At 42.2% G+C, this 26,810-nt stretch overlaps 1 protein-coding gene across 2 annotated transcripts in view; it reads right to left on the bottom strand.

Moving 5' to 3' along the window:
• slc39a11 (solute carrier family 39, member 11) overlaps positions 1-26,810 on the bottom strand; it is a 116,000-nt gene that overhangs the window by 40,574 nt on the left and 48,616 nt on the right. The window contains exon 5 of one of the 2 annotated variants that reach the window (XM_080462486.1): positions 3,312-3,432. In XM_080462486.1, the coding sequence (XP_080318612.1) occupies positions 3,312-3,432 (121 nt within the window). Of the gene's footprint in view, positions 1-3,290; positions 3,433-26,810 lie in introns of both variants that reach the window. The other variant, XM_080462485.1, reaches the window with a different exon arrangement.

Here is a 26,810-nt window from a genome sequence, read left to right on the forward strand (position 1 = left end):
CAGCATAAATGTGGAATCACTGTGACAGTAAGTGAGCCAAAGATGAAAAATGAGTCAGGCAAAATGACTTAGATGTTCATGCATTGTCTCGAAGGACTTGACCCAAAAAGTAATGGATTTTTTTTTTTTTTTTTTTCTCCCAAGATTGATTTTGCTGAAGGCTCCGGAGGCCAGTAGCTGTGAAGGGTGGCAACCTAAAGAGGTTGTGGACATTAGGTTGGAACTAATCTGATTAGTTCCAATTAGTTCTTCCAACGTGGTGTGTCAAAAAAGTTGAATCTTTCACCAGGAGAGAGATGGAAGGCAAACTGGGCACTGTTTTCTGCTTTTCAATTTTACCATCCATGCTCTGCAGTCACAGTGTGTTTGCTAATTCGACGAGACTGGAGAATATGTCATTGCTGCAGGCCCCAACTTTCTCCCACCTCTCTTTTGTTAATGAGGCTGCAATGGAGCACTGCAAAGGAGATGCTAATTGAGAGGTAGCCAGACAGATGAGGTGATGAGTTCAAATGGGAATGTCCTACAAAGGGGCGACATATTTTATTTTCCTTTCATACTTCCATTAATTAAGATTCAGAGAATCCCCGCCACCTACCCGAAACAAGGGTTGAATCGCTTCCCACAAGCTGTCTGTCTGACCTATGCTTCTCTCCTTCTATCCCCAAGAACAGCAGAAAGTCACCTCTGAGCCTGGTTCTGCAGGTTTCTTCCTGTTAAAAGGAAGTTTTTCCTTTCCAGCCTGAAGAATTGTTGGATGTTTCTCGATAAAAACGACCTTGAAATGACTGTGTTGTATTTGAACCTATTGAAACAAAACTGAATTGAAGTGAATTGAAAAGACAGACAGGCGTCTTTCGTTGTAAAGAGACTAATGTTACCGTCAAAAAAAAAACAGGTGTTTAGTTTGGGGATTTGCTTTATTTGATGTGTTTTCATTGTGTCTCATATCATCCCGGTTGCATTCTATACGATGTCACTTTGTCGTCTCCTCTTGGCTTTCGTTTCCAGCCGTTTCTCAGTCTGTGTCTATGCGGACACTTGTGCTCTCGTGCACTTGTGATAGTTCATCACTCACTGGCCAAACGCATTACTGGATCCAATTCACAGTCTGCATCCGGGTAAGGACGGTCCAAATATCCCCATATGAACATAATAGGGTGACACATTATTGAGCGTTGGAGTTGTTTCTATGGAGGAACCAAACGACGCTGCGGGTAAGCAATCATTGTCTATTGAGATGAGAGCTAATTGCGACAGATGCGGTTGCATGGAGAGGTTTGTGGCTCTCCATTGTAAAGCCAGATGGAGTCGACACATTTTTTATCCCCGTCACTTTGGCTATAATTGTAAATGAATGCGTCATAACGAGTCCCTATAAATATGCAATTGCCCCAGTTATTAATTAATACTTTGATTTGTTAACTACTTAATAAAACAAAAGAAAACAATGACCTACTTTTGAATATAAAAGCTCATTCTGGATTATATTGTTTAAGATCTCAGATCCCATTTACACAACAACGTGTGAAGTGAACACGCGTCGATACGATGTCTGTTCACAGGGAAACCGGAACGATCCCATCGATTTTAAGGTGCTATGGAGGCGTTTGTAACACAACAGTGTAACAGCCTGTTCGGGAAACAGAGAAACAGCAGTTGGGTTTTCATTTACGACAAATGTTATACGTCACAAGGTCATGGGAACGTCAGCAATCAATTTCTGTGTCATTCCATTTCATAATGCGGCTCTGTTGGTAGAGCAGTCGTCTCTCATTTGGATGGTTGCAGGACTGAATCCCCATCTCCCCTTGTCCCCATGTCAAAATGACACTGAACCCCAAACTGGTCCAATTGGGTGGAAGGAGTGCCGTGCACGGCAGCTGCCCCCACTGGAGTGTGAATGTGCATGTGAATAGGTGAATGTGATTATCAAGTGTGAAATCCCATTTAACCATTCCAAACTCGGCCAATAAACAAACTTAAAATTTGGCAATTTTAACCTTTTTTTCAACACTTGCAGAAGTATAAAAATCAGAGGTACACCATGTACTGACTAAAGAAATGGCCGCTCAACAACAAGAGCAGGGCACATCCACAACCAAGGATTAAAATACTGTGACTCTGATTGGTAACTATGCAAAAAATCTCTGTCACCCATTTGAGGTTGGACATTCTTGAATAACCTCAAATAACCCTGAATGTTTCAGCTCTGTCTGTCCAGTGCTTAATTGCAAAACTAAGAGGGCTTTTTTTTTCCTAAACATGTGCTTCCAGTTTGTTGTAAAAGGAGAAGTGTGTTTTTTTTTCCTATTTCGCCCCTTTCACCCATTAATTTTTCCATTCTAATTTTCCGTTCGACTCCATTTATGTAAAAGGTTATGCATTTTGTGTTGTAATAACTCATTAGTCCGGAACCCTGTCTGATCTGCAGCGAGATGAGAAAAGTGCACTCCCTATGCAGAAATGTGGCTCAAAATCTGCTCCATCGTGTGTGCAATTCACCCAAGTGTGGCAACAGTAACAGTGCCAAATGTAAGTGACTTATTGGGGATACCGTTTTCAGATAATTGCTTTTAGAAGGAGGTAAAGTGTCAGAAACCCCGGATCATTTCCCAAGAGCTGACCAGACTGAAAGCCCATTCCAAGTTAGTGCGGGAGCAAAGGTGATTTAGAGGAAGCTGATAAGAGAGATCAGTGCAGTGTAAAGACAAGTTCAAAGGAGCCATCGAAGAAGCATGAGGAGAGGTTTCACGGTGCGAGCCAGTGCAGTCCACTCTTAGCGCACTTCTGCATTAATGCAAAAGGGAACATTCGATAATGCACTGGGCCACTGGGTTTTGAAAAGATAAATTTGTCCCCTGGACAGTTCATTCTCTGACAAAATTAGGCTGCTCTAGCTTCAGTTTCTTTCAATGAACTCACTCTACAGGCCTACTCTTTTGTTCCTTCAACTACAGTGAATGTGTCATTGCAGCAGTAATTTAATACCAGTCTGAAAAGATTTTCATGCAAAAACTCATGAATGTACCCTTTGGCCAACTTTAGCACTTTAACTTCACATCTACGATAAAGACTGTAAGCAAACATAATAGGTTCCCTTTAGTTTTGCTCATTGATGATGTGAACTTCATTCGGCTCTTGCTACTGCATGAAGATGCCACAAGTGGCCAAAAGTGGGACTGCAATAGCTACCGCTGTGAATGTTTGGATACTTGTGTCGGTTGCATTTTCTTCCAAACAAAAACCAGCATGACGGTGCTGCTGTGGGTATATGAAGGGAGGCTTGCCTGAGAGAGGTCCAGCTCTACCTATCCTGATGCTCATCTCCTCAGAGTCCAGGTACTGGAGTGAGGGCGCCTCCGCTTTCTCCTTGGACGACTTCGAGTCCGGGGCGAGAGCCAAGGCGGTGTGTGGGTCACTCCCGACACCCTGAAGATGACAGAGGAAGATAGATTAAATCACCTTGATGCCCAGCGTACATATTCAATCTTCGAAAGAAATGAGCGTGACAACAGCGTTTCTCTGAGAAAAAGAGGGTTTTACAGACTACTTTTTTTGTTGCTTTTCTGCAATAAATTCTTTTGCATCCTGGTTAGATTATGGCTCTTATATACTACATTGTTCCATAAAGAGGATAGCGAGACTTGCCTCGTGAACATCATGAACTGATGAAGCCACTTTGAAGACATATGACATCTTTGAAGACGTACGACAAAACTGAGCCGATTCTATTTGCCCTTAAAGACGAAATACATCAACTGTTTTTGGGTGTAATGTGTTGAAATATTTGATTGAAGTGGTTGGAGTTTTTTTTAGCGACATCAGGAGCAAAGTCACTAAAGCACAATGAAAACATGTTTCAGAAAAGTTTCCCATTTACACAATTTCACAAATACAAAAGTTGTATACCCCCCCCCCCCCCCCCCCAGTTCCACGGAGACGGAGTTGGAGGATTTTTCGAAAAGTTGCATGTAAACGGACACCCAAAACATACAGTCACACATACGCCAGCAGTGTCGAATTATATCAAAGGACAAGAGAGAAAATCAACGACCACTCGCGATGCCCACAATACCAGCAAATGAAGAAGTGGCGGAGTCAGACGCCATTCAATACAATCAATCTGATATGAGGTCTACATATCAATGGCGGTAGCGTTTGGTCCACGTCCAGAGCGGCTGTGTCAGTGTGAAAGAAATGTACCCTTGTCCCTGAAGAGGGGCTTTAATCACTACATGCAACAACAAAATCAATCTTCATCATGTAACCATGTGACAGTGAGACTGTTGGATTCACAGTAAGCGAGCGCCATTAGTTTTTACGATGAACATCTGGAGCTCTTACATTTACCCCACATCACTGCTGTGCGCTGGATTGATTCCGAGACTTTTCAGTCCAATCGAGCTGTGTTTCATGGGTCTCGTGTGAAACAGCACGTCTGAACACGTTGAGTTTAGTTCATTGTGCCTTTATTAAGTATTTTGCTTTCAACTTTTTTAGGCGTGTGGGTTTTTAAAATGATGACGTTTCTGATGAGGATGGAAGAACACTCTCAAAACATGTCAAAGGTATATTTCAAAGACCTACATGCACAAAAAGAACAAGGCGAAATACTTCTGAACATGTTCGGGAAAATACAAAGTTGAAGAAAATGCATGTATCAGAAACGGTGAAAGACTCGTTGATCCCGCTTGCAGCACACTTTAGTCTGCGCTGATTTCAAGCCTCTCCCATAACTGTCGGCCAGTCAACGGATTTCGTTTCAGAAAAGTCCCCGGCAGCGTTTTTGAAAACGATGGAAATGGCAGAAATGCTGAAAACGATGAAATCAGTCGCGCATGTGCAGAAGAAAGATTTATTTTGGCCATTTTGGAAATGTCGTGTTTTCCTGTTTACACTTAGACGGTGTCGGGAGCGTGTCAACGGACATTAAAAAAAACAACAAACGCAACACAGGTTTCCTGTTTTCACTTGAAAACTTCATGTCAGTGGGGACTTAGTCTCATAGCGCACCGTTTTCTGCTTATGATATCTGTAGTAAAACAGTGAACGCGAAAAAATAAATACTTTTGGCTGGAGTTTTCAGTCAGTAGCTAACTGAGTTGACTCTTAACTAACAAAACTTGTAACATTTCCACTGTGGATAAAAGCGCCATGAAACGGCCATGTTTTAAAAATATCCTTTAATTGCATTCTATCTGAGGATGACAAACAGTCCGCAATGGATGATGAATCACCAGACAGATGTTGGCTTCATTTAGTGGTTTCTGAATAAGGAAGATGCTCATTTGATGTAAACCAAGCCCACACATTCATTATCAATCCATTAGCTGAGTAATTTGTAAAAGCATAGGGTAGAAAAAAACAACAAAAAACACATTTGCATCCACCTTTCCATCCTTTTTGTTTCTGCAGCTCTGCAGGTTTTACCCTCCCTGCGTCATCGTGCAGTATAAATAGCAGAAAGAGCACTCGGAGGGCTTTGGTGTGCCTTGAAGTGGTCTTGATGGACTCCCATGTTTTCTTGTTCCCATTACGATAACAATGTAACGTTAGTGGGAGTGAAATAAATTAGTCTGAAGTATTGCTGCGTTTCGCAAGTACATGTTGTTTTTCCCTTTTGAGTTTGACTCAAAATCAGTTAATCCGATTCCAAGCAAGCTATAGACACAACTAATTGTACGATTTCAGAGCTTTTTCCAACTAAAAAGATATTTTAGAGCTGCCCGTGTGACATACCGCCCTTCTTTGGAAGCCCACACCCTCTGTGCATAAATAGCTTAGGTTAAGAACATACATTAGGAACATACATTTTAATGCAGCAATTTGAAGCCAATTTAGTTGCACATTTTTTCCGATCCAGTTTAGTTATGTCATTCATTGTAAAAAAAGAAAAAAGGAAAGAAAGAAAAGAAAAGGAAAAGCAATCCAATCCAATAAAGAACAGAAGTGTTCAAATTCTCGAATGAAAGGGAGATTAGACTTATATACTCTGCCCCTTTATCTTAACTAATGATCTGCCATTGAAAATCAAAGGCAAACAGCAAATAACAAACAATCAAAATGACTATAAAGCCATTCTCGCTTATATATCAGCATTTTATTTAAAACAAAAAAACAACAAGCAAAAAGAAAAAAAAACAACACTTTGATTCTCCTTCATCATTTCTTTGTATTTCAATAGGAAGCTGGTTTTAATCCATTTTTAAATCTACATAATAATATAAGTGTCAGGGTCCAGATCAGAAAATGCCCAATCTGTCATTTTGAATATATTTGATTTTGTATGTGATTGGATGCCCACCAGTGTTTGGCTTCCAAGTAACTTTGAGCCAATCAGAGACCGGGCTGGCTGCCATTCTGAGAGAAAAGACCTGGTCCTGATTCAAGAACCAGTGTGTGAGGGCTGAAAACATCGAATAGTGTCTACATGAGTAGTTACTCTTGCTTGTTAAATACAAAGTGATTCCCATCCTTCACATTGCTATAGTAGATGTGATTCTTAAATGAACAACATATATGACACACTGATTGTTTATTTAATGTTAAGTTGCAATGACACCTGCTCAGAACCATGCACTGTTATAAGAACTCAGATAATCTGCTCTTAAACGTGGCTATAAAAAGCATTTTCTCCGTTCAATGAAATCACCTCAGACTGTATTTGCCAACCCCCGGCGAGCTCAGTTGGTAGAGCATGAGACTAACAATCTCAGGGTAGTGGGTTCATGTCCCACGCCGGGCGCCACCTTCCCGCGGGCTCACCACCTGCAGGAAGGTTCTTAATCGGTGCAATGTGATCTGGGTGACGGTGCTCAGACTGCCACCCCCGCCACCCGGATACGGATAAGCGGAAGAAGATGGATGGATGTATTTGCCAATTGTGTGATGTGATTATTACTTACACCACTGGCAATGAAGCGTACGCAGGAAAGAACCCATGAATGAGTTGATACGTGACATTTGGGCTTGTTGTGTCATTGGTGGGCTGAACTCCTGACCACTGCGAGCGTCGATCCGTCATTTAATCCATGTGACCGCATAGACGCCACATGAAACAGCACTGCCAATTTCGGAATATTGGAAAATCCCAGAAAACATTCAATTAATATGGATCGCATGCTGAGACCGTGACGGTTCTCGTCACTAATCAACTCTCTTGCCGCATGGTTTTATGTGTGGAAATGTGCCTGTGGACTCTTATTTATGTGTTAATTATCGCGGCGTACAGCGTGCTGATATGTGTGTGTGGGTGCATCTGAGTAAGTGTGCGTTCAACTGAGAGCGTGTTCTGTCACGTCGCGGAACAAGTTCGCGCACCCTGTTCTCAGGGGACGCCATTAACCCCGCAGTGTCCTTTGGCATCGACCCCTGATAAGAGTCTCATCAGCAAGTCCCGGCTCACCAGCAGCACCTCAGCAGCTGTAGCCTGGCTCCGCTGGCCAGTGACAGTCTACTCCTTTCTCCTTTTTCTCAATGAAAATGTAAAGGAAAAAGTGCAAAATCTTTTAACTTTATGGCTTTTTTAAAAACAAAATTTAAAGCTTGGTTGTGGAGATTCACTGGCTCATCATGATCATCATGAAATGCCCATTGGATTTTTATCTTCCCTCTGCTATGAGTAGGACTGAAATTATTTTGCAGCACTTTGACTAGCTGTTGGAAACGTCTCTGGGGAAACGAAATTAATAAATAAAAAAAAAACATGCCCAGGTTTTAAAATGCATGCACACATGTAGACAGCTGCAGATTTAATGGAATTTAAGTGGGGTTTCTGCATCGCTCGCCAGCTTGGCTTCTGGAATCCGCCCACTCCGGCTTGAGTTAAGGAGGGCCTGCTGATCCTCACGTACTGTCGCAGGACCCTATATGGAAGCACTCCAGCTATTTGATGTTTACGTGATTCATTCTGTGTGAGAGCTGGAGCAGAAGAGACCTCTCAGAGGACTTGTCACACGGTTTTCAGGAGGAAGGCGGTTGATAAAGTCCACGGCGAGGGAAATTGAAAAAAAAAAAAAAAAAACTGTCACTGTTTTCATCAAAGGTGCAGAAACAACCTGTCAGGCACACTGGTGCACATTTGGGCTATCATCACAACATATTGACCAAGCTCCGGTCTATTTGAAGATAGAAACTCAAGCAAAGTTTCTCCAGCAGAGATAATCCCAACTGGTACCTACCTGCACATCAATTGAAAAAAAAAAAAAAGAAGGAAAACAGATTATTTTCTGCTTAAAGGATTCTATCACAGCAGTAGAGGGAAAAAACCCCAAAGCGCCATTCCTTCCAAGGCGACAATACAGGTTTACTGAAAACCTGATATGTTGACTGTATTGGTGACTTTGATGCATAATAAGTGGGCATGTTGACAATCTGATCAGCCAATCACAATCCAACTCAGTCTGACGGTGCGTTCAAGTAACACAAAGGAATTTGCACCGACGGAAAGAACAACATCCTCATTTAACCCTAACATTCTTAACAATATGAAGCAATTCAAACGACCGTGACAAACAATGGAAGGAGTGGTGTGGCGGCTCCAATAACCTTGGAATCCATTGGTTTCCATGGTGACAAATGTGGCATTGGGGAAGGCATGCGCGCTCTGCCGAGTGCCCGTTCGAGGTATCGATGTAACAAACTGTCAATTTCATCAAAATCAAGTCAAACGCCAAGCAAAGTCAACAGACGCTGTGTTTGTGGAGGAAATTGAGCTTTCTTTTCGATCTGGGAGAGAACCCTGACTCATGCTTGTTCTTTGCCGATTTCATTATGTAACTATTGGAGAGCACTCCGCATGGCATTGTAAATACTTGCTCCAAAATAATTGGAGTTAAGCCGAAACAAAACAACATTTGGGTTCCCTTTGAGGGAGTGAGTTTGTCGATAAGGCAAAGGAATTTATCAGCCAACTGTTTCATGTGCAACTTCTGGAGTTCACCCGATTAAACTAAGAGCTCCAAGGACGGCAAATCACTACTCCAAATCTTTAATTGCCTTTGCAATCAGATCCACTTTTTTACAATTACGATGTACTTTGGACTTGTAACAGGTTTTTTTTTATTTAATTGCCATTTATACGACTGCATTCATTGCCATATGTTTATTCATTGCTGTTGACTTTAATTAATGAGTGCTGCACACATGATGCACTGGATGACGGGGGGATTTGAAAGTGTTGATCAGGCAAGCAGCAAACAAAACAAATTATATTTTCTGGAAAAAATAAGTAGAATATTTTCTCCCTCAAACAGCTTGACTGAATAAAACTCATATTCACACACACACACACACGCACACGCACACGCACACACACACACACACCTCTTGTGTGTTGTCGTTGGTCCACCCAAACCACAACAATAATCACAATGTGAAGATTCCAATTCAGTTTTAAAATCTTGCCATGACCTTAAATGCTGTAGCGACAGCTCCTCTCCTGCGGCAGATAGTGATGGAATTGAGAAAACACAATGTTAATTAGCCCGAGGCAAGGCAATATTCAAAACCCTATCAGAGCTCAAAAGTTTAAATCCATGTTAAATCAAAGTCAATCGGGTCATTTTCTACTTTGGGTTTGGTGTCATAATTGTTTAAAAATGGTAATTAACTATGGGCGAGGACAGGGAACACACTGGGTGGGCTGCCAGTCTGTCACCTACAATATTTCAAGATGCCAAAATGGGCCAATTCTGACCCAAACAGTATGTATATGTTAAGATATGGAGGCTTTAAAATAGGTCTCAAGTGGCCATGTCACCTCAGATGAAAAGGGTAGAGACTTTTGGGTGAAGATTCTTCAACTACTCAGGCTTATTGTTGTTGAATTTTCATACCTCACTATGATATATTTATATTTCAAACTACTAGGCCAACAGTAGTACACCCAGTTCCTGAAAACTGCATAATGGAGAAAGATATCTTTTCTTCATTATTTAACATTGGAGCTCCAGCACTCTGGGCAACAATGTGCTTGTCTGGAAGAATAGAAACAATTTACGTGTTGTTTCATTCGGAAACTTCTTATCAGTTTCTAAAGTTTTTCAGCAATGGAAAGAACACATCTTATTCCATAAATGTTCCTATTGTGAAATGAGTTCCTTCAACAAGACCACACTGGCTGCTTTAATGTGCACATCCTTCAAATATTCTATCCCCCCCACCTTCACCACCTGATAACTTTCACCATATTTGGAGACGGGCATAATTGAAATCTTCCTCCAGGTGTTTCATTAAATCTGTTTCCAAGCGTAATTTGACAATTTTGGTCCAGGTCACGTGAACACTGGACGTTTGCGAGCCTCCATCGGACTCGTCCCTCTATGGAATCATGCAACTATGAATAGCTGCACCGGCCTCTCGGTAATATACTGTACTATCTGCAATAAATGCTTTGCAGGTGCAGGTGCAGTGAAAACACGTGTAACTACGAGTTTAAGGCTTAAGAAATGCCCGTTTCCAACCGACTGCTTCCACTCAGCAAATTACTCTTTTCAAACTAATTCCCCGCTTACTTTGAAAGGGAGCGCTTGCATAAAGAGACAGTTTCAGTAGAACTTTCATAAACGGAGACAGATGCTCTGCAGCCACTGATAAACTTGTCACATGCCCATTTATTTATTTGCCGACTGTTGACTATGTAAACACTGTAATACTTGTTTTAATTGTGCCTATCTTACGTCGTCCCTGTTTCAATTCACTTTTCTATTCTATTGTATTTTCTTTCACATCTATGTTTTTGGTGTCGACCGGACCTCGGGAACAGAATTTCAAACCAGGACATGTAAAAACATGCAAAGGTATGACAAAAGAAAATCGTGAAATTATAGTGCAGTGCTCTCTGCTTGCATGCGTGTGGTTTCATCACATACGTAAAAAAAAGCCAACAGGGCAAACTTGTGGCCCTGCAAGCTAACTACAGCTTCTCCCGTATTTTCACTCGAAACATCACCTCAGCGAGGCATCAAGCATATTTCCTCGAAGTTGTTAAAGTAGTAACTTACAACATTTGAGAATGTGGCTGCCTGTTTCAAATCAACTTCCTCACTCTGAACACCTTAAAAAAAAAAAACCCACTCTGGTCTGAATTCTCACCTCCCAGCAGACAGAGAGGTCACTGGAAGCGTTATTAGTGAAGCCCTCTGTGCTGTAATCAGTCACCGATCCAGCCATTGATCACAAAGCCGATCACACGTGTGGTATAACCACGGCGCTATAAAGCCTTCCCTCTCTCCCATTAGCTTTTCAAATCAATTCATTTGCATCCAAATAAGTGCTTTGTTTTCTTCAAATTACCAGTCACCCTGTCATCCGCTGCACACGTGGATGTTTCAGCCAAACGGTGCTGGCTGGGGAGTCACGACTGCCCCCCCCCACACCCATTTTCTTTTGTACCCTGGCTGAACAAGAGACGTTCGGACGTAATCAGAGGAAGGATACAATGAGACAGCGGGGCCTTTTTCCCTAACATCCCATTATACTTGGGGTTGCAGCGCATTAGTATGTAAAGGCACGATGCCAACACACACATAATGGTAATTCTAGTTTCATCAGGCTGCGACGGACTCAATTCCCAAAAGCTATCTGCGGCCAGTTCTCCACCACTCCATTTAGCTTCACCCCAGAGAGCAAAGACGGATCAGTAAAGTCTGAAATTGAGCAGCAAGCCCCCTCGAGATGACCTAAAATATCATTAAGACAAAGACGGGGAAGTTATAGCGCCTGGACAACGGGGATAGATGGCTCTCTCCTGCGGCGCGACGCTCCAGTGGCTCAGTGCGACGCTCCTGATAGGTCGGTAGAACGCCGAGAAAGTGCACGGAGAAGTCCGATGCCTTCGCCGATTGCCACGGGCATCAGCGCTGTTCACGCCCTCCTGAGCGAGAAATCAGGGGGAGAAAACCAGTCGCAGGGGGCGGGTGGTTCCCCAACAAGCTGAAGCATCAATGGTTAGCGATTCACAGAAATGTGCATGGGCAACAATTTCAAAATGATTGTAAGAGCCGGTCAACATAAAAACAGAACTGCCCAGCTTGCATCAGTGAAAAGCTGAACCGGCTGCATTGATCGCCTTCTCTGTACTTACATCCTCCTGATCCCAAATGTGTGAATCCGTTGCCAGACAAACAAGTTTGCTTGTTTTTTGTTGTTTTTTTCAGCCAAACTACAATTAGAGGTCAGCAGAGTTTAACACAACGAAGATGTTCTCAGGCCCCGTTAACACAACGTTTCAAGTTCTCACCATTGTTAATATCAAAACGTATTGTTCCCTGTGCGCATGTGTGTGTGGTTTTATTACAACAAAATAAACAATAGCACCCACTAATGGCCCTACATGCAAACCACGTTGTTCTCAGCATTTGCGGCATATATCAGCATATATCAGTTTCATAATGTCGAAAAGTAAATGGCAGAATCTTCTAAAACAAAGACACAAAAATGATGCGTTTTCACTTGAAAAGTTGTCATGTAATTTGGCCTCGGGTTCAAAACGTGTAATTCATAAAATTTGTTGAGTCGTGAGAAAATCACTAAAGGTTTAAAGGGATTTTGTGGTCTGAAATAACAAAAAGTTAAGTATCTTAAAAAAAAAACCCACTGTAAATGAAGTGCAGTTACTATTTTATTGGGGTGAAAAGCCATATTCAACTGATGAATTTGCTTTATGTTAACATTTTCTTTCATCCTAAAATTTTATGTCCGAAAAATTTTCACAAAAAATGTTCATGGTGGTTCATGGTAGATCGAATGGTGAGAGCTCCACAGCAATCTTATTATCTTTAAGATGAAATGTTCTTAACCAGCCTGCTTCCTGGGAGCTGAGCCCACCGACACACAACACCTTTCCTTGGCAATAACTTCAGTGGGTGGTTGTTGTTGTTGTTGTTGTCGTCATCATGTATGTACTTTTTGTCTTTCTCTACACTCGCCAATGGTGGTCTCGCCAATAAATCAATAACATTCACAACGGGAAGAGTTTGTCACAACCTTCTTTTGCTAATCAAACGTTGAAGCAGCCAAAGGGACAAAAACCCATTTTTTACTATGCAGGCAATTCATAATTACTAATTAGTTATGAATTAGTAAGCATCAGTTCTAGACAGTGATTAGTAAATTATTTTTTAAAAAAGGCTTGCAATGTTTTTAAAGAAATATATATACACACACACACACACACACAAACTGTTCACTGAAAGAGTTAGAGATCAGGATTCAAAGAAAAAGAAGTAGAGATTGGACTAAAACTCTAAAATATTTATGGTTGGAACAACACATAGCACCCAAGCAGTGGAAGCAGGAGACCCGATCCCTCGATCTAAAACGTGCGGGTAAATCATGAACCTGCACATTTCCTCGGCTCTGCGAAGGCTTTGTCTCAAGAGAAGCTCTGTGACAGATGCAATTTCTCATCTTCCAGCAGAATCACAGAACAAAACAAAGTGAAGCCGTGAGTCACATTTCTGGTTGCGACACAATTCAAGAACAAAATATAAGCTTAAATTGGACACCAGCAAGGTGGCAGCTTGGATAAAAACCACCTCGATGGTGAAATTGCGCTTAATTTTCTTGAATGATTTCAACTTATAAAAGATATTCCCATACGCAAAGATATTTGCACCATGTACTTATATTTTTTGTATAAAAAAATAAAAAAAAAAGCAAAACGGGGTCGGGGTTTCCATTGTTTAGTTTTCGTTAAGCTCTTGCTTTACTGGCAGGGTCATTCAAGATGGAACTGGACTGTACCGTGTGGCCCATGATCTCAAATGACTTCTGATGTACATGGCTTGAGAAGCATGAATATGAGTAACCTTAAAATTAAAATTGCTTTTAATTCTTGTGAAATTGTCAGAATTACATGAAAAGACTCGGTTGGCGTTAGCGCCGTGAAGCTGCCGTGAGGCTCTCGAGTGTTCGTTTATAAGACGCTGATGCTGGGAGCCACTGTGAACCTTGGCTCCCAAGGTGGACTTTTTTTTTTTTAAACATCCAAGTGTCAACAAAGTGTTGCACAACACACATCCAAGTATCACAAGTGTCAGTTTGAAGGTGAATTGATGGAAGTAAAACCTTGAGCCGGATCGCTTCAGCTCCTGCCAGAGTGGTGCAGTTTGGCCACTTTTCCACCCATGCTAGGACGGAAAATGTAGGGTGCGCGGCCTCGCTGAGGCGTTACGGGTAGTTTCATTCCTTTCTGACGCAGCTTCATCTTCCACCGCCATGAGTTCATGTGACCCTGGGTTTTTTTTTTCCACAAAATCTTGTGGGTCATTATTGATCAACACGTCAGTGGGGAGTAGTGGACCAATGACGACAAACAGGAGGTGTGTGTGTGTGTGTGTGTGTGTGTGTGTGTGTGTGTGTGTGTGTGTGTGTCTGTGTGTCTGTGTGTGTGTGTGTGTGTGCATATGGGCTGACATCCTGTCTGATGAAACGTCGTCTGCTGGTTTGGCACACAGCCCTTAATTAATGAGCTATTAGATTGGCGCACACCAAGGGGTGATTTAGGTATTTACCAGTGAAGACACACACACACACACACACACACACACACACACACACACACACACACACACACACACACACACACACACACACACACACACACACACACACACACACACACACACACACACACACACACACACACACACACACACACACACACACACACACACACACACACACACACACACACACACACACGGGTAATAGGGTGTAGATCCTGTTGACATGTGAGTGGAAGGGGTGATAATGATGATTATGATGTCAAACTGACATCCTGCAGAGTGAAGGCAAATTGACCCGAGGACACGACAGAAAACAGCAGCTTCACACAAACACAGTGAGACTCTGGAGCTGCTGGAGCTGCTGGAGCTGCTGGAGCTGCTGTGATTTGGAGTGAAAATGAGATAAAAAGCACATCACATGAAGAGGTCAGTGACAAGAAGTACAGTTGAAAATCTCATCTGAACTAGTTTTCGAAAGCAAACTACACAAATATATAAGACATAAAACTCCGTGGTAATAATTATAATACAACTTATAAACTATAAAATACACTTATTCTTGCCTTTCTTTTTTCTTGTTATTTTTAGTTTTTTTTTTCCATTCAAACCTGCTCCCTGGATCATATAACATGAATGCTCATCGTATTGTGGCCACAATATAATTTGCCACAGTTTAACTTGCCATTACGTTTGTCACAAGACAATCAACTCGTGAAACCTTGTAAATGCAATTTTATTCTTGTTACATTGACAGAAGCATTCTGTCATTTTATAATAAAATCTGGGCATGTCATTTCACAATATGATAACCCCATCATTGGCAGACCACAAGTTGTTCTACTTGCTGAGCCTCCCCCCTCAGGGCTGGAGTGGGATTCATTTTCAGCCCTGGAGTTTCATACCTCAGACCGGCCCACTTTAGATCACAACCTATTAAAATGATGTAATTACAATCTTACATGTGAAGTCTATTTCACTGTTCCGTAAAGCCCTGTAATTCAGTGTATTTTTCTAAAATATTTCCAATTCATTGCAAATAATGGTTGCTTCATAATGACAATCAATCAGCACCTGAGCAGTACACTGGTCTCTGCCGCTTTATGACAATATCATTGACCAACGATATGAGAATTCGTTCCTCAGTTTGTTCTGCGTCAAAGTGCCCCTGAGTCTGTTTTTAATCAAATGTACTGTTGAGAAACTTCTCATATATTGGAAGTAAAGCTTGATTGTTCACACACTGTTACAACAGCTCACCTGTTCCTTCCATAGTGACGCCATCAATCCCCTCATCACCACTGGCTCTGCTTCTGACAATAAATCACTTTTTAAAAAGGGGAGATTTCTGCTGATGATTTAGAGCATTTTCAAAAAGTTCAGCTCCGTTTCAATAATGTAGAGCTGAATCATGAGCATCTCAGGGCATTTCTCATATGAAGCAGGTAGGGATGTCCCGATCCGATCTGTAGACATCGGATCGGGGCCAATATTAGTGATTTGTGAGTGATCGGGGATCGGCAAATCTAGCTGATCACCCCGCCGATCTAAAAAAAAAAATAAAAATAAAAAAAAAACGCGGTCCGCAACGTCACCTAATAACCACAACAATCAGGGACTACAAGCTCCGGTCGAGCTGCAGAAGCTAGAAGCAGGCGGAGCGGGGCCATAGACCTATAAACCTAGAGTTATATATAGAGGTTTGTGTGTTTATGTGCAGAAGTCTACTTCTAAATTTCTATGTGCTCTGTCTTCTTCTGCTTTTTTATTGTGTTTGGTGAGTCACAGCGCCCCTAAAGGCCTGGCATGTGTACTACATGCCCTGAAGCCTCGTGTTGAGCCGTGTTCATAGTGAGGTGTAGACGTTTTTTTGGGAGAAGGCCAGGGAGGAAAAAGATTGTTTTTTCGTCGTGTGGATGTACCCTCAGTTTACAACAACAACTGAAGAGAAAGAGAAGAATTTTGATTCAATAAGTGAGTTTTACAATAATTTCTAGCTAAACAAAGCTTCTGCCAATAGTGCTTTTAGCTTCAGACATCTTAGTTGCTCCAAAAATAGACTATTGAGTATCTTTGCAATGGCAATGTAAGTATCGGATCGGGAAAGAATCGGCCGATACTCAATTCTGAAAAATCGAATCGGTATCGGGGGCAAAAAAGTGTGATCGGGACATCCCTAGAAGCAGGTCTACATCCTACTCTTCATTATATTGAATATAATAACATGATCTATCCTGTGATCAGTCCGACCTGCTTGGTGCTGCTGGATCTGGTTTCTGAGGAGCCAAAAGACAAAGTTTCCCAGGTATGTGGCGTTGCATCATACTGCTAATCCAAATTTTTTATAATTTTACGTTCTATACCACAAAGCCACAGAATTCATTGACTTGATAATTAAAATGAAAGGTGGTTTGGAGGCAAAGTCAAACATCTTAACCCGTTCCATCGTCATTTGTTGTTTCTGACCGTGAGCTGCTTTTAATGAAAAAAGTTGCCAGCCTTAGCACATTGTGTTGCATCCATTTCCAGAACTTTCCTCTTTTTAATTCGAGCCTTCTCTGCTCAAACTTGCTCTTTCTATCCGTCTTTCAAACACCACGGATGTGTTACATCATCAGGGTGTGTCTGCAAAAAAAAAAAAAAAAAGAAGCTGCCAGTGGCAAACTGAAGACCGTCCCTCGCGGCCCAAACATCCAAACGGCCCACCGGGAATTGTCCCTGTCCTCCCGAGTAGCCACTCCGGGGCTGCCTCCTCTATTCAACACCATGGAATAATACTGCCGACCGAATGGCAAGATTCTTGAAAACGTCTCATTCTAGTATTGAGCGTTCTTGGCGTTGTTATTTGACACCTGCCTCATAATCTCTTCTTCTCCTTCTTTGTTTAACGACAGTTTGCATCCATGAAGTTGACTATTGCATTCCCACCACTCAAAAAGAGAAAAGAAAGAAAGAAAGAAAGAAAGAAAGAAAGAAAGAAAGAAAGAAAGAAAGAAAGAAAGAAAGAAAGAAAGAAAGAAAGAAAGAAAGAAAGAAAGAAAGAAAAAAAGGAAGGAAGAAGAAGGAGGAGAAGAAGAAAGAAAGAAAGTGAAATATGAATCCACGGACCTCTGTTGCTTCCATTATTGTCCTCCATGCATGACTTTTGCAAATCAATGCATGTGTACTTGAAGCAGACATGTTTGGCGAACCAAACGATGGGCAGCGTCAATCTGAGTCTCAAATCACTCAGTTCTCACACGAGGCCTCGGATCCAAGCGACTGGAGTCACGCATCAATTCATGCATACTTTAATTCAAGGCTTCGATTAAAAAAAAAAAAAAAAAAGGTATTTTGAGACCTTGAACTCCCTTTACATTTCTGCTACGTTATTGATCTTCTTTAACTCCACATGCCTGTTTCATGTTTCAAACACAACCCTCGATGGGAGTTCAGGTCAGAGCCGAGCGAAGAGGACGTGCTGTTGCCAGTTATGTTGGTTGAGACGTCAATAAGACAATAAAATCCACAGGATGAATGGTCAAAATGTATCCGACAATGAAAGACCATTGTCGGGAGGAAAAACTTGAATAGCGGGAGAATAATTCTTTTGAAGAATACTCGGGAGAATATTTCTTATCGTCTCTACGGTGCACGAGTTCAGAGCTTGAATGAACGGAGAGGGTTATTTTGTGGAAAGATCCCCTTCTGTCTTCGTCCGTCTGCTCTGTTCGTCTTCACGTTGAACTTTGGGCCGTTACACATTCATTGTGTCACCGAGGAGACATAAAGGCCTGAGAATATCATCCACAGCTGACGTCCGTAACATCTTCGTCCTCTCCCGAGCCAAATTTCGCAGCCAAGCAAGCTGTTCGTGTTTAATGACTTGGATACGTCGACTGCCAGATTTTGCTGACACACAAAGATGGAAGTGAAACATGAGAAACTGGATCCCCTCAAAAAATCATGCTAATAAAGCAGCAGAGGGGGGGGGGGGGGGGGGGGGGGGGAATGGATATAAAGAAAAAAAAAAGGTAAGAACCAGCATGGGAATAAAGAGCAGAAACAGAACACTGAGTCATCCTCTTCAAGCTGTCTTTTGGCCGAGTCTCTGATCTGCTACTTAAAGCCGTGTTCCTTATTACACTAAAGAATACTTCAAAAGAGAAGCTTTGACAGAGCACAAAATGCCGATTTCAAAGGAAGTATAGCCTTTTAGCAGAGTCACAAATTAATTTATGCACACCGCGTGACATGTGTAATTAGCGGAATGCCGCTTGGAATAATTAATCAATGTCTGTTTGTACAGTACATGGCAACCGGTCCTGGGGGGGGGGGGGGGGGGGGTCCAACATCTGTTCTGCTCAACATTCTGTCTTTCCCTCATAAACACACCCCGTCGGTCCTCTGCACACGTGTCCCGAACGTTGATAAACATGTATATACGTTCTGGGGGATCCTGCATATTTTTCCACTCTTGCTGCTGTTTATGTTCCCTCGGTGCGACGTTTACATGCCTAATTCATCACGCAGTCACTTGTGAATGTGCTTGATATATCCTCCGAGTGTCCCGCTGCTTTATGTTGCACTTCCACGATTGTTAAAAAGCTACATTTGGTTTGACTTTATAGGGGAGAAAAAAAAATAATAGAAAAAATAAAGGGATGCACATGGAAGTGATGGCTTCGAGTAGATTGCAGGAGAACAATAAAATTCAAATATTTGATAGTAAGCCATGCTATATGGTAGAGAGATGACTTTATTGAAATACATTTCTGTAACAAATGCAGTTAAAATAGTGCAGTAGGGTATTTGTCTTCCTTCTGTAATTATTCCCTTAATCATCTGGAGTTGACTGCTCGTGTTACATGCGAGAGAAATTACATCTCTTTAAAATTGCAGGCATTTGGAAATAAGTCATATGCGGCACGATCAAACAGGCCCCACAGAGAAGAAAGGATCAATTGAGAATGAAAGAAGTAAGCCAGAGGGAGTACAAAGTGGGGTTAATGCTTTTTTTTTTCTTCTTTTAAATGATTTCTGTGTCTGGACTGAAAAGCGTTTGTTTTTTCTTTAAGTGGTAAATTCATAATTTTCTATTACTTTCTAGTCTTTGTGGGATTATAAGCTTCTGTGTCGTACTTCCCTCCCGTCTATTCTCATTTAACAGAGGCTTCAGTGTTTCCTCCCTTTCTCTGAGAAGATCAACTCCGACTGGGTTTGTTTGGCAGTTTGTAGAAAATCCGGAGAAAGAGGGGAACCAGCAGCCTTCTGAGACCCTGCCAGCAGCAGACGGCAGCGTCTGATGCCTGCTTTAGGCCCCGCTTAAGCGAAACTCGCATTGCATTTTGGGTGTCGAGGACGTTCACATCCGAAGTTTTTCTGTTTTTCCCCACTTGTAGAGGTGCAGGAAATATATCGCCTACGATATAATTGTGAATGTTGCTTTGACGACGTGCCTTTATACAGTCTTGAGTATTTACACTATCTCGAAAGGAGAGACGAGAGTCGCAGAGAGACGGTAGTGGAGAGGCGCATGAGGAGACTCGGAAGCCAATCAGCGGGCAGGATTCAGTCACGTGGCGATTTTTCTCTGCACACGTGGTTTGTTTTCATTCCAGAAACAAACCAACAGCGACAACAGATAGCCTGGCATGCTACCGACGTGGTTTTCAGCGTTTCTGCCACTTGCGTGTAAAGGGACAGCATTTTTGAAATGTCGCCATATAAACAAAACCGTAAAACATTACTGAAACAAAAATGTCAAAACAATGTGTTGTCACTTTGAACATTATTGCGTTAACCGCGCCTAGAACTCCCGTGACCTAATCCACTGGATGAACAAAAAGACTCCCTCAAGCATTATCGACGCGAATACGCACACAGAAGTTCCCGAGCCGGGGTCCTTTACGTAGTGAGACTCGAGCGCTAACACTACACCACCGCGCAGCTCCTTTTGAGTCGCTGCCTGGAATCAGCAAGGAAGCAAGCAACTTGATCTATCAAGCACTTTATGACACTGTTCTTGATTAAGAACTGCACATCCTCGAGCACGCGGGAATTATTTTTGCATTCTCCTCAGCGGGCGAGAGAGGCCTCACACTGTTTTAGAAGGCAGGTAAAGAAAGGCACTGAAATCACTGGCTATCACAATATATGTGCTCAGGATTTGGTATGCCAGTGTGGGCGACGGTCTTGCACACGTGTCGAGGTCTTTTTAATAGAGACAAGCAGGATGTTTGCATTAATTCAAACAGGTTCAGATTATCCCAGGCAGCAGGTCATGGGATGTTAATTTCAAGAAGTGGGGGAGGGGGTTAAAAAATTCTCTCGGAGCCGCAAGTAATTGGCACAGAAGTCAACAAAGCATGGCCAGTCGTGCTATAAGCGGCTGCCAAACATGTTCTATATGCATACGCGCTGGAACCAAGAAGTTGTTTAAATGCATGACTACAAAACATTTGCATTGATTAAAAAGAGTGGCTCTCTGTCCAGCAGGTTCTTCCCACACAGGATCCGGGGCCGACCAAAGCCAATAGGACACCCTCGAAATTCTGCAGCAATGAAACGCATCAGCAACGGGCAAGCACAGAAAAAAAAAAAAGAAAGAAAAAGAAATACTCCATGGAAGCCAAATAACTGAATGACAATGAGGCACGGCGTGTATATGCATTAATCGTGTATGTTCTCTCCATGTAACTACACTCAGAAACAAACATGGCGTTGACAACCCAAGTGACAGAAAGAGCAAATGTCAGAGAATGCAAAAAGGCTTCCATATAAAATCTAATAACATCGGAGCAGAGCAGGTGAAATATATACAGACGCTCTCTTATTGTGGAATAACAATTTTTTCTTGGGGCTTGTTGCTAAAAAAAAAGAAAAAAAAAAGTCTTTTTTTCTTTCTGCAGCTGTTTAATTCACAGGGAAGCTTTTTGAGACACGCCTCGAAAAATAGGAGAAAGTGGCTGCTCTGGGTTGCAAAGATACTTTCAATCAGCGTCATTTTTTTATTTATTTTTTTCCTTCTTATTTTCGAAAACAACAAAATAACTTCTGTTTGATGAACGTACGGCAGCCCGGAAGCTTACTTGAGCCCAACACTTGTCAAACGGTAGCATGAGATAAGTCAATTTTTCCTATTTCTGCACCAGCCTGTTAAGCCCCGTTTCCACAGTGCCCCTTGGTGCCGGTACGGGTCAGGTGAGAACCGGTTGTTGTGCGTTTCCACTGACTCAGAACCGTTACCAACCGGTACCATTGGTAACCATTTCTCGCTACCCCTCCACTTGGGGTACCAGGCACAATGTGCCGGATATGAGGGGGAGGAGCTTCAAGACTGCCGTCTGCTCATTGGTCCGTGACAACCGCTGTTCTCCCAGCAAGCAGCCATTTCCAATCAGTTCTTCTGCAGCAATCAGGAAACTTTTTTGAAAATGTCCTCCCGTTATGGCGTCACATCCTGCATGATTACGCAACCGTTCATAACCCCGCCTACATTTCAAACTGTTCCCCGTGTAATGGAAACGCGGCACTGATACGGGTCTGGTTACGGATAGTCAACCCCCACCTGACCGGCACCGGTACCAAGGGGCACTGTGGAAACGGGGCTTTAGACACTCCTGATGTGCGTCTGCTGCTTTTAGGCCCTTTGATTAAGAAGTGCACTTCCCAGAGCACGCTGGAATTACTTTGCATTCTCTTCAGGTAAGTCACATTGTTCAGAAGGCAGGTAAAGAAACGCAACCAGCTCAACTCTCAGTATTCTCCTCTAATGTGCACATTAACTGTTATTCATCAAAAGGCCTGAATTTTTCCCTTCATCCATTCACAATAATGCATCAGATTTGGAGTTGCTGGCTATTAATTTCTTTGTCAGGTATAATTGCCGATCCCTTTCATGATGAAAGAGCATGTATGTTAATGCAGGGGAACCACTCGTCTTGCCATACAAAGGAGAAGCTCAAGAGGAAGCAGTGAGCAATTTGAGATGCCATTAGAAAGAAACACAACTGATTTGAGTTGAACTCGATTCCAGAGGAACTGCTAATGCATGATTTTTAAAAACAGAAGCCATTGGGTTAAAATATACTTGTTTTTTGCTCTAATCTGAATAGTTAACTCGTAAAAGACAGTAGCAAAACAAAGAGTTTGTTAATTTAATAAAAACAAACAGGACAGTACCGTACTCTGTGTCGTGACAGATGGTTTATTTACTTCCGGGAGGACACAAACGTAAGAAAGATCTTTCCCGGATAAATGCTTTTTTTTTTTAGCTGATCGTACTCTCATCAGGGCTCGCTCATCGTTTCATATTTTAACTCATAATTGGCCTAAAATCTATCGAGGAGGGGAGCCGGAAAACTGAACTGTAAACATATCTAAATGCATAGCGGGCCACCATAGTGTTGTTCACCTGTCAGTCGTCACGGGGTGAAACGGATTGACATCTACTTCCCAAACTGATGGTTGAAAAGATTGACAGCCCAACATCCCAATGCAACAACACTGGTGAAGATATTAAAAATGTAAAAAAAAAAATAATAATAATAATAATAGTGTGACCGTTGGGTTATTGTTGTCGTTCTTGACATATCACAATATTACGAAGGATGTCTGAGGGGGAGAAGCAAAGAAAAATGGCACCAACATTTTTTGTTGTTGTTGATCCTTTCATTGTTTGGATGTTGATTTGTCACATCTGAAAGGTTTTTTTCTGAAGAGTGTCCACAGTGTAACGAAAAATATGTTTCATCGAGAGCGGCACAAAGAAAACACGTGTGCTGCGGAGACAATAAAAGAATGGATGAGCTTCTGTTGCAATAAAAAATAAGTGGGCACAGCTGGAACAGTGACTTCAGAACTGTCAGCTGGCGTTTTCACTAAACCGAGAAAATCTCAGGCATCATGGGGATATTATATCTCTTACCCTCAAGTCTGTAATCTAATGATTAAAATTCCTTTTTCTTGTAGCTTTATATAGAGCATTCATTTGTCTAGTTTCTTTCTGTGAGTGTTTCTTATTTTATTACTTATCACTTACTTTTACATAACCAAAAGCACCAAACATAAAGGAGGAAATAGCAATGCAAGCACATGAGAATAGAGCATTTAACTTATGCAATGTGCTCAACGTCGCCAGTGTGCCAGCAGGTACGCCTTCAAAGTACAAATACAAATAATACTGCACAACCAGTACGGCAAATGTAATATGTCAAATGTAGTTCAGAAGCCTTATTTTTCATGTTGGCTGCAGGGGTTGTCTTTATTTATTTTTTCTCTTGTCATATATCAAGATGAACACCATAGAACACATTTTTGTTTACATCACCAGATTTCCAAAAGGTGCGAGTTGTGCCTTCAACAACTTGTCGAGTTTCGTTTGACAGCAGTTCAATCAAGCCAGCTCCACTATAGCTTCGCTTACTTCCACCCACGTTGTTCACGGGTGCACTGCTAAATTAAAAAAATAAAAATACAACACTGCAGAAATGATGCCGCTGTGTACACATGGAGGTTTAGTAAATACCTCAGCAGATGCAGAATTCGAAAGACAGATTTTACCTTGAGCGCTGTGTTATCATGTTTTTCCCACCTGCTGGGAGTTGGTGTCCTCAACAATACGCCTGTGGCAAGTCTCCTGGTTAACTTAAAGTACTCCGCAACCCTGCTGGCCATTTTGTCAAATCAAAGATGTGTTTTACAGAGGGGCGAGTGTTCCCTGAGCAAGGACGCCGTGAGGACAGCTTTGATCTGATAAAACGTCGCCATCAAAGCAGTGCTTTGAACATCCGCTGTGAGATTCTGCTTGTGTGTGTCTGATTGCTTGGAAGGAACCCTTCAGAAAAGCCGTCCACCACGCACCCAGAACTTGGCCTACTAAACCATTCAAAAGTGTGAAACTTAAGCTCACACAACTGTTGAGTCACTCGGATCCCCCTCACCGCTCAACCGGGCTGCTAAATATTCATACTTGAAAAGCGCATCTTGAACTAAGTCACTGCTCGCCACCGGCGAGACAAACTATCCTGTGCGCACATCGCCGCGCCTTAATCTTCTCAGTGTCTGGGAGCAAACGGTTGGCAGCATAAACAGTGTCGAGGATTGACAGCAGCGATGCCGTGTGGAACGCGAGAAGCAGCCATCGAATCCGCCGACTCTTCGCAACTAATGAAGCATTTAACGATGCTCGGCATTGACCAGAGGCAAGGGAACTGTCAAACTGTGTATCCGTAACGGTCTAAATAAACAATGCCCACTGAGGAACGATTGGAATACACATTATGTTTGCGAAAAGGCTTCATCATACAGTCTAAATATTATCTCCTGAGCAATTGCAGCCTCCCATACCTAGTTCTTTTTGTTGTTTGTTTTTGTCTTGAGAGATCATTTCAGTGGAACATATATTAGTTTTCCAGCACATTGAAAGTCTGCACTGCTCTATGCGCATTCTTAATATTCATAAAACATTCGATTAAATTCATGCTCTTGAAAGAAACATGGATGCATAGAATTGTCTATCGTCAGAATGGGTCAGTGTGCCGTGCAATTACTGTAATGGCTTGTAAAATGAAATATTAACGATTGCTTCCTTGAGGAAGGGTTAGGTGGTCCTACGTGGGATTGAAATAACTACCCTCTTATGTAGAGCTCCTCCACTCAAGACACAAATAGAACTCAATAAAAACTACGTATGAAAATGTCATCTGGAGGAACTTGACAGAAGGACAGATAATTATGCGTTTCTTCAGTCAAACTTATTTATTTGTCTGTAGCTCAATGTTTCTTTCCTGTCAGGCACAGAAATCACATCTGCTCCGAATCAAATTTGCAGATTTGGTTTGTTGCTTGGGAATCGTCTGTTGCTGGTGGCACTGATGTTGTGTCTCTGAAAAGAGGCATCCTAATGAGATTTCCTTTGTCGTTCCAACACGTCTATGTCCCATGTGCTCATCACATCACAGCTTTACCAGCCACTTTGTCTTGGTGAAGTTACCATAACCAGAAAATATAGCACCTCATATATTTGGAAGGAGTGTACAGCATTTATATCTGGTCTTAGGCCCAGTTTTAAAGAGAGTACTATTCAGGAAATGGACCACGGGACTTTTTTTTTCTTTTTCTAAAAAAATATCTTAATATTTCATAGTTGAGAGTCATCCATAATAGCGATCCAACTTCATCATCTGTCTATATCAATGTCCGTGTATCATTTTCACTGTTTCTAAAGTTTTTGTGTAAAGGGACATCATTTTCAAAACGATGCGTTTTCACTTTCATTTCGTTGTCGCGTAAACGGGACATAATAAACACCATCTATAAAAATCTACGAATCTTCCACAATCTTCGTCACAGATCTACTAAAACCTGCTTAACTGGTCCTTTATGTCTCGTAGTATATCCAGTAAACTGGCATCTGTGTGGCTTATTATATATACATTTTTATCTTTCTGAGCAATTATCTCAGGACAGCAGAGTTTTGAGCAGCCCTCGGGTATTAAAGCAATTTGCACTTCCAACTCCTTCAAGGGACTATATAATTGATTGCTTTTTTATGGGTTGAATGAATTAAAGGGGCACTCTCCCTGCCCCGATAGTCCATCACAAGGGGAGGAATATGGATTTTAGATGATGTTTCCATGGCGAATCGTGGTCCCGAACGTGGAGACGGTAACAAGGGCCGTGACAAATACCACCACCTTCGCTTTTGCACGCTCACTCATATTCTTCAGAAACCTGCCTCATTTGTGCATCTCTGGGGTTTTTTTAGCTAGGAGACTCCGTTTTTTTTTTGTTTCTGTCTCCTTATTACAATTTCTACTGCTCACATCGCAGACACACACATACATGCGCAGAGTAAAGTCACCATATTCCCTCTACAATGATCTGCTTGAGGCCACCGAGTTTGGAAGGTGACATTTCCAACAGGAATGATTATTCATAGGTAATCCGGACGGCAGCTAGCGCTGCAGTCGGAAAAACACTCCCAAAGCCGCACGCACGCACACGGTGGCTTGCGGTCCTCTTGTCATGCGTGTATTCAGCACGAAGCATGGGCTCTGTGTCCACGTGGTGAATAAATGAGGTGGAGAACCGCTGGTGGCTGCATGAATCATGGGGCCCGACCGGAGCCCGGCTACCTGCGAGGCCGGTCAGGCTCCGACCTCTGGGGGAAACGCTGTCGCTTCAGCGCACGCACACACACACACACACACACACACACACACACAGCCATGTTTGGAGTCCCCATCAAGCATAACCACCATAACCTATCCAGATCAAATGAACCTTGCACTGACCAGTGAAGGTTTCCTACATTGC

Source organism: Lipophrys pholis (genome assembly GCF_963383615.2).
Source record: "Lipophrys pholis genome assembly, chromosome: 1".
Taxonomy (NCBI): domain Eukaryota; kingdom Metazoa; phylum Chordata; class Actinopteri; order Blenniiformes; family Blenniidae; genus Lipophrys; species Lipophrys pholis.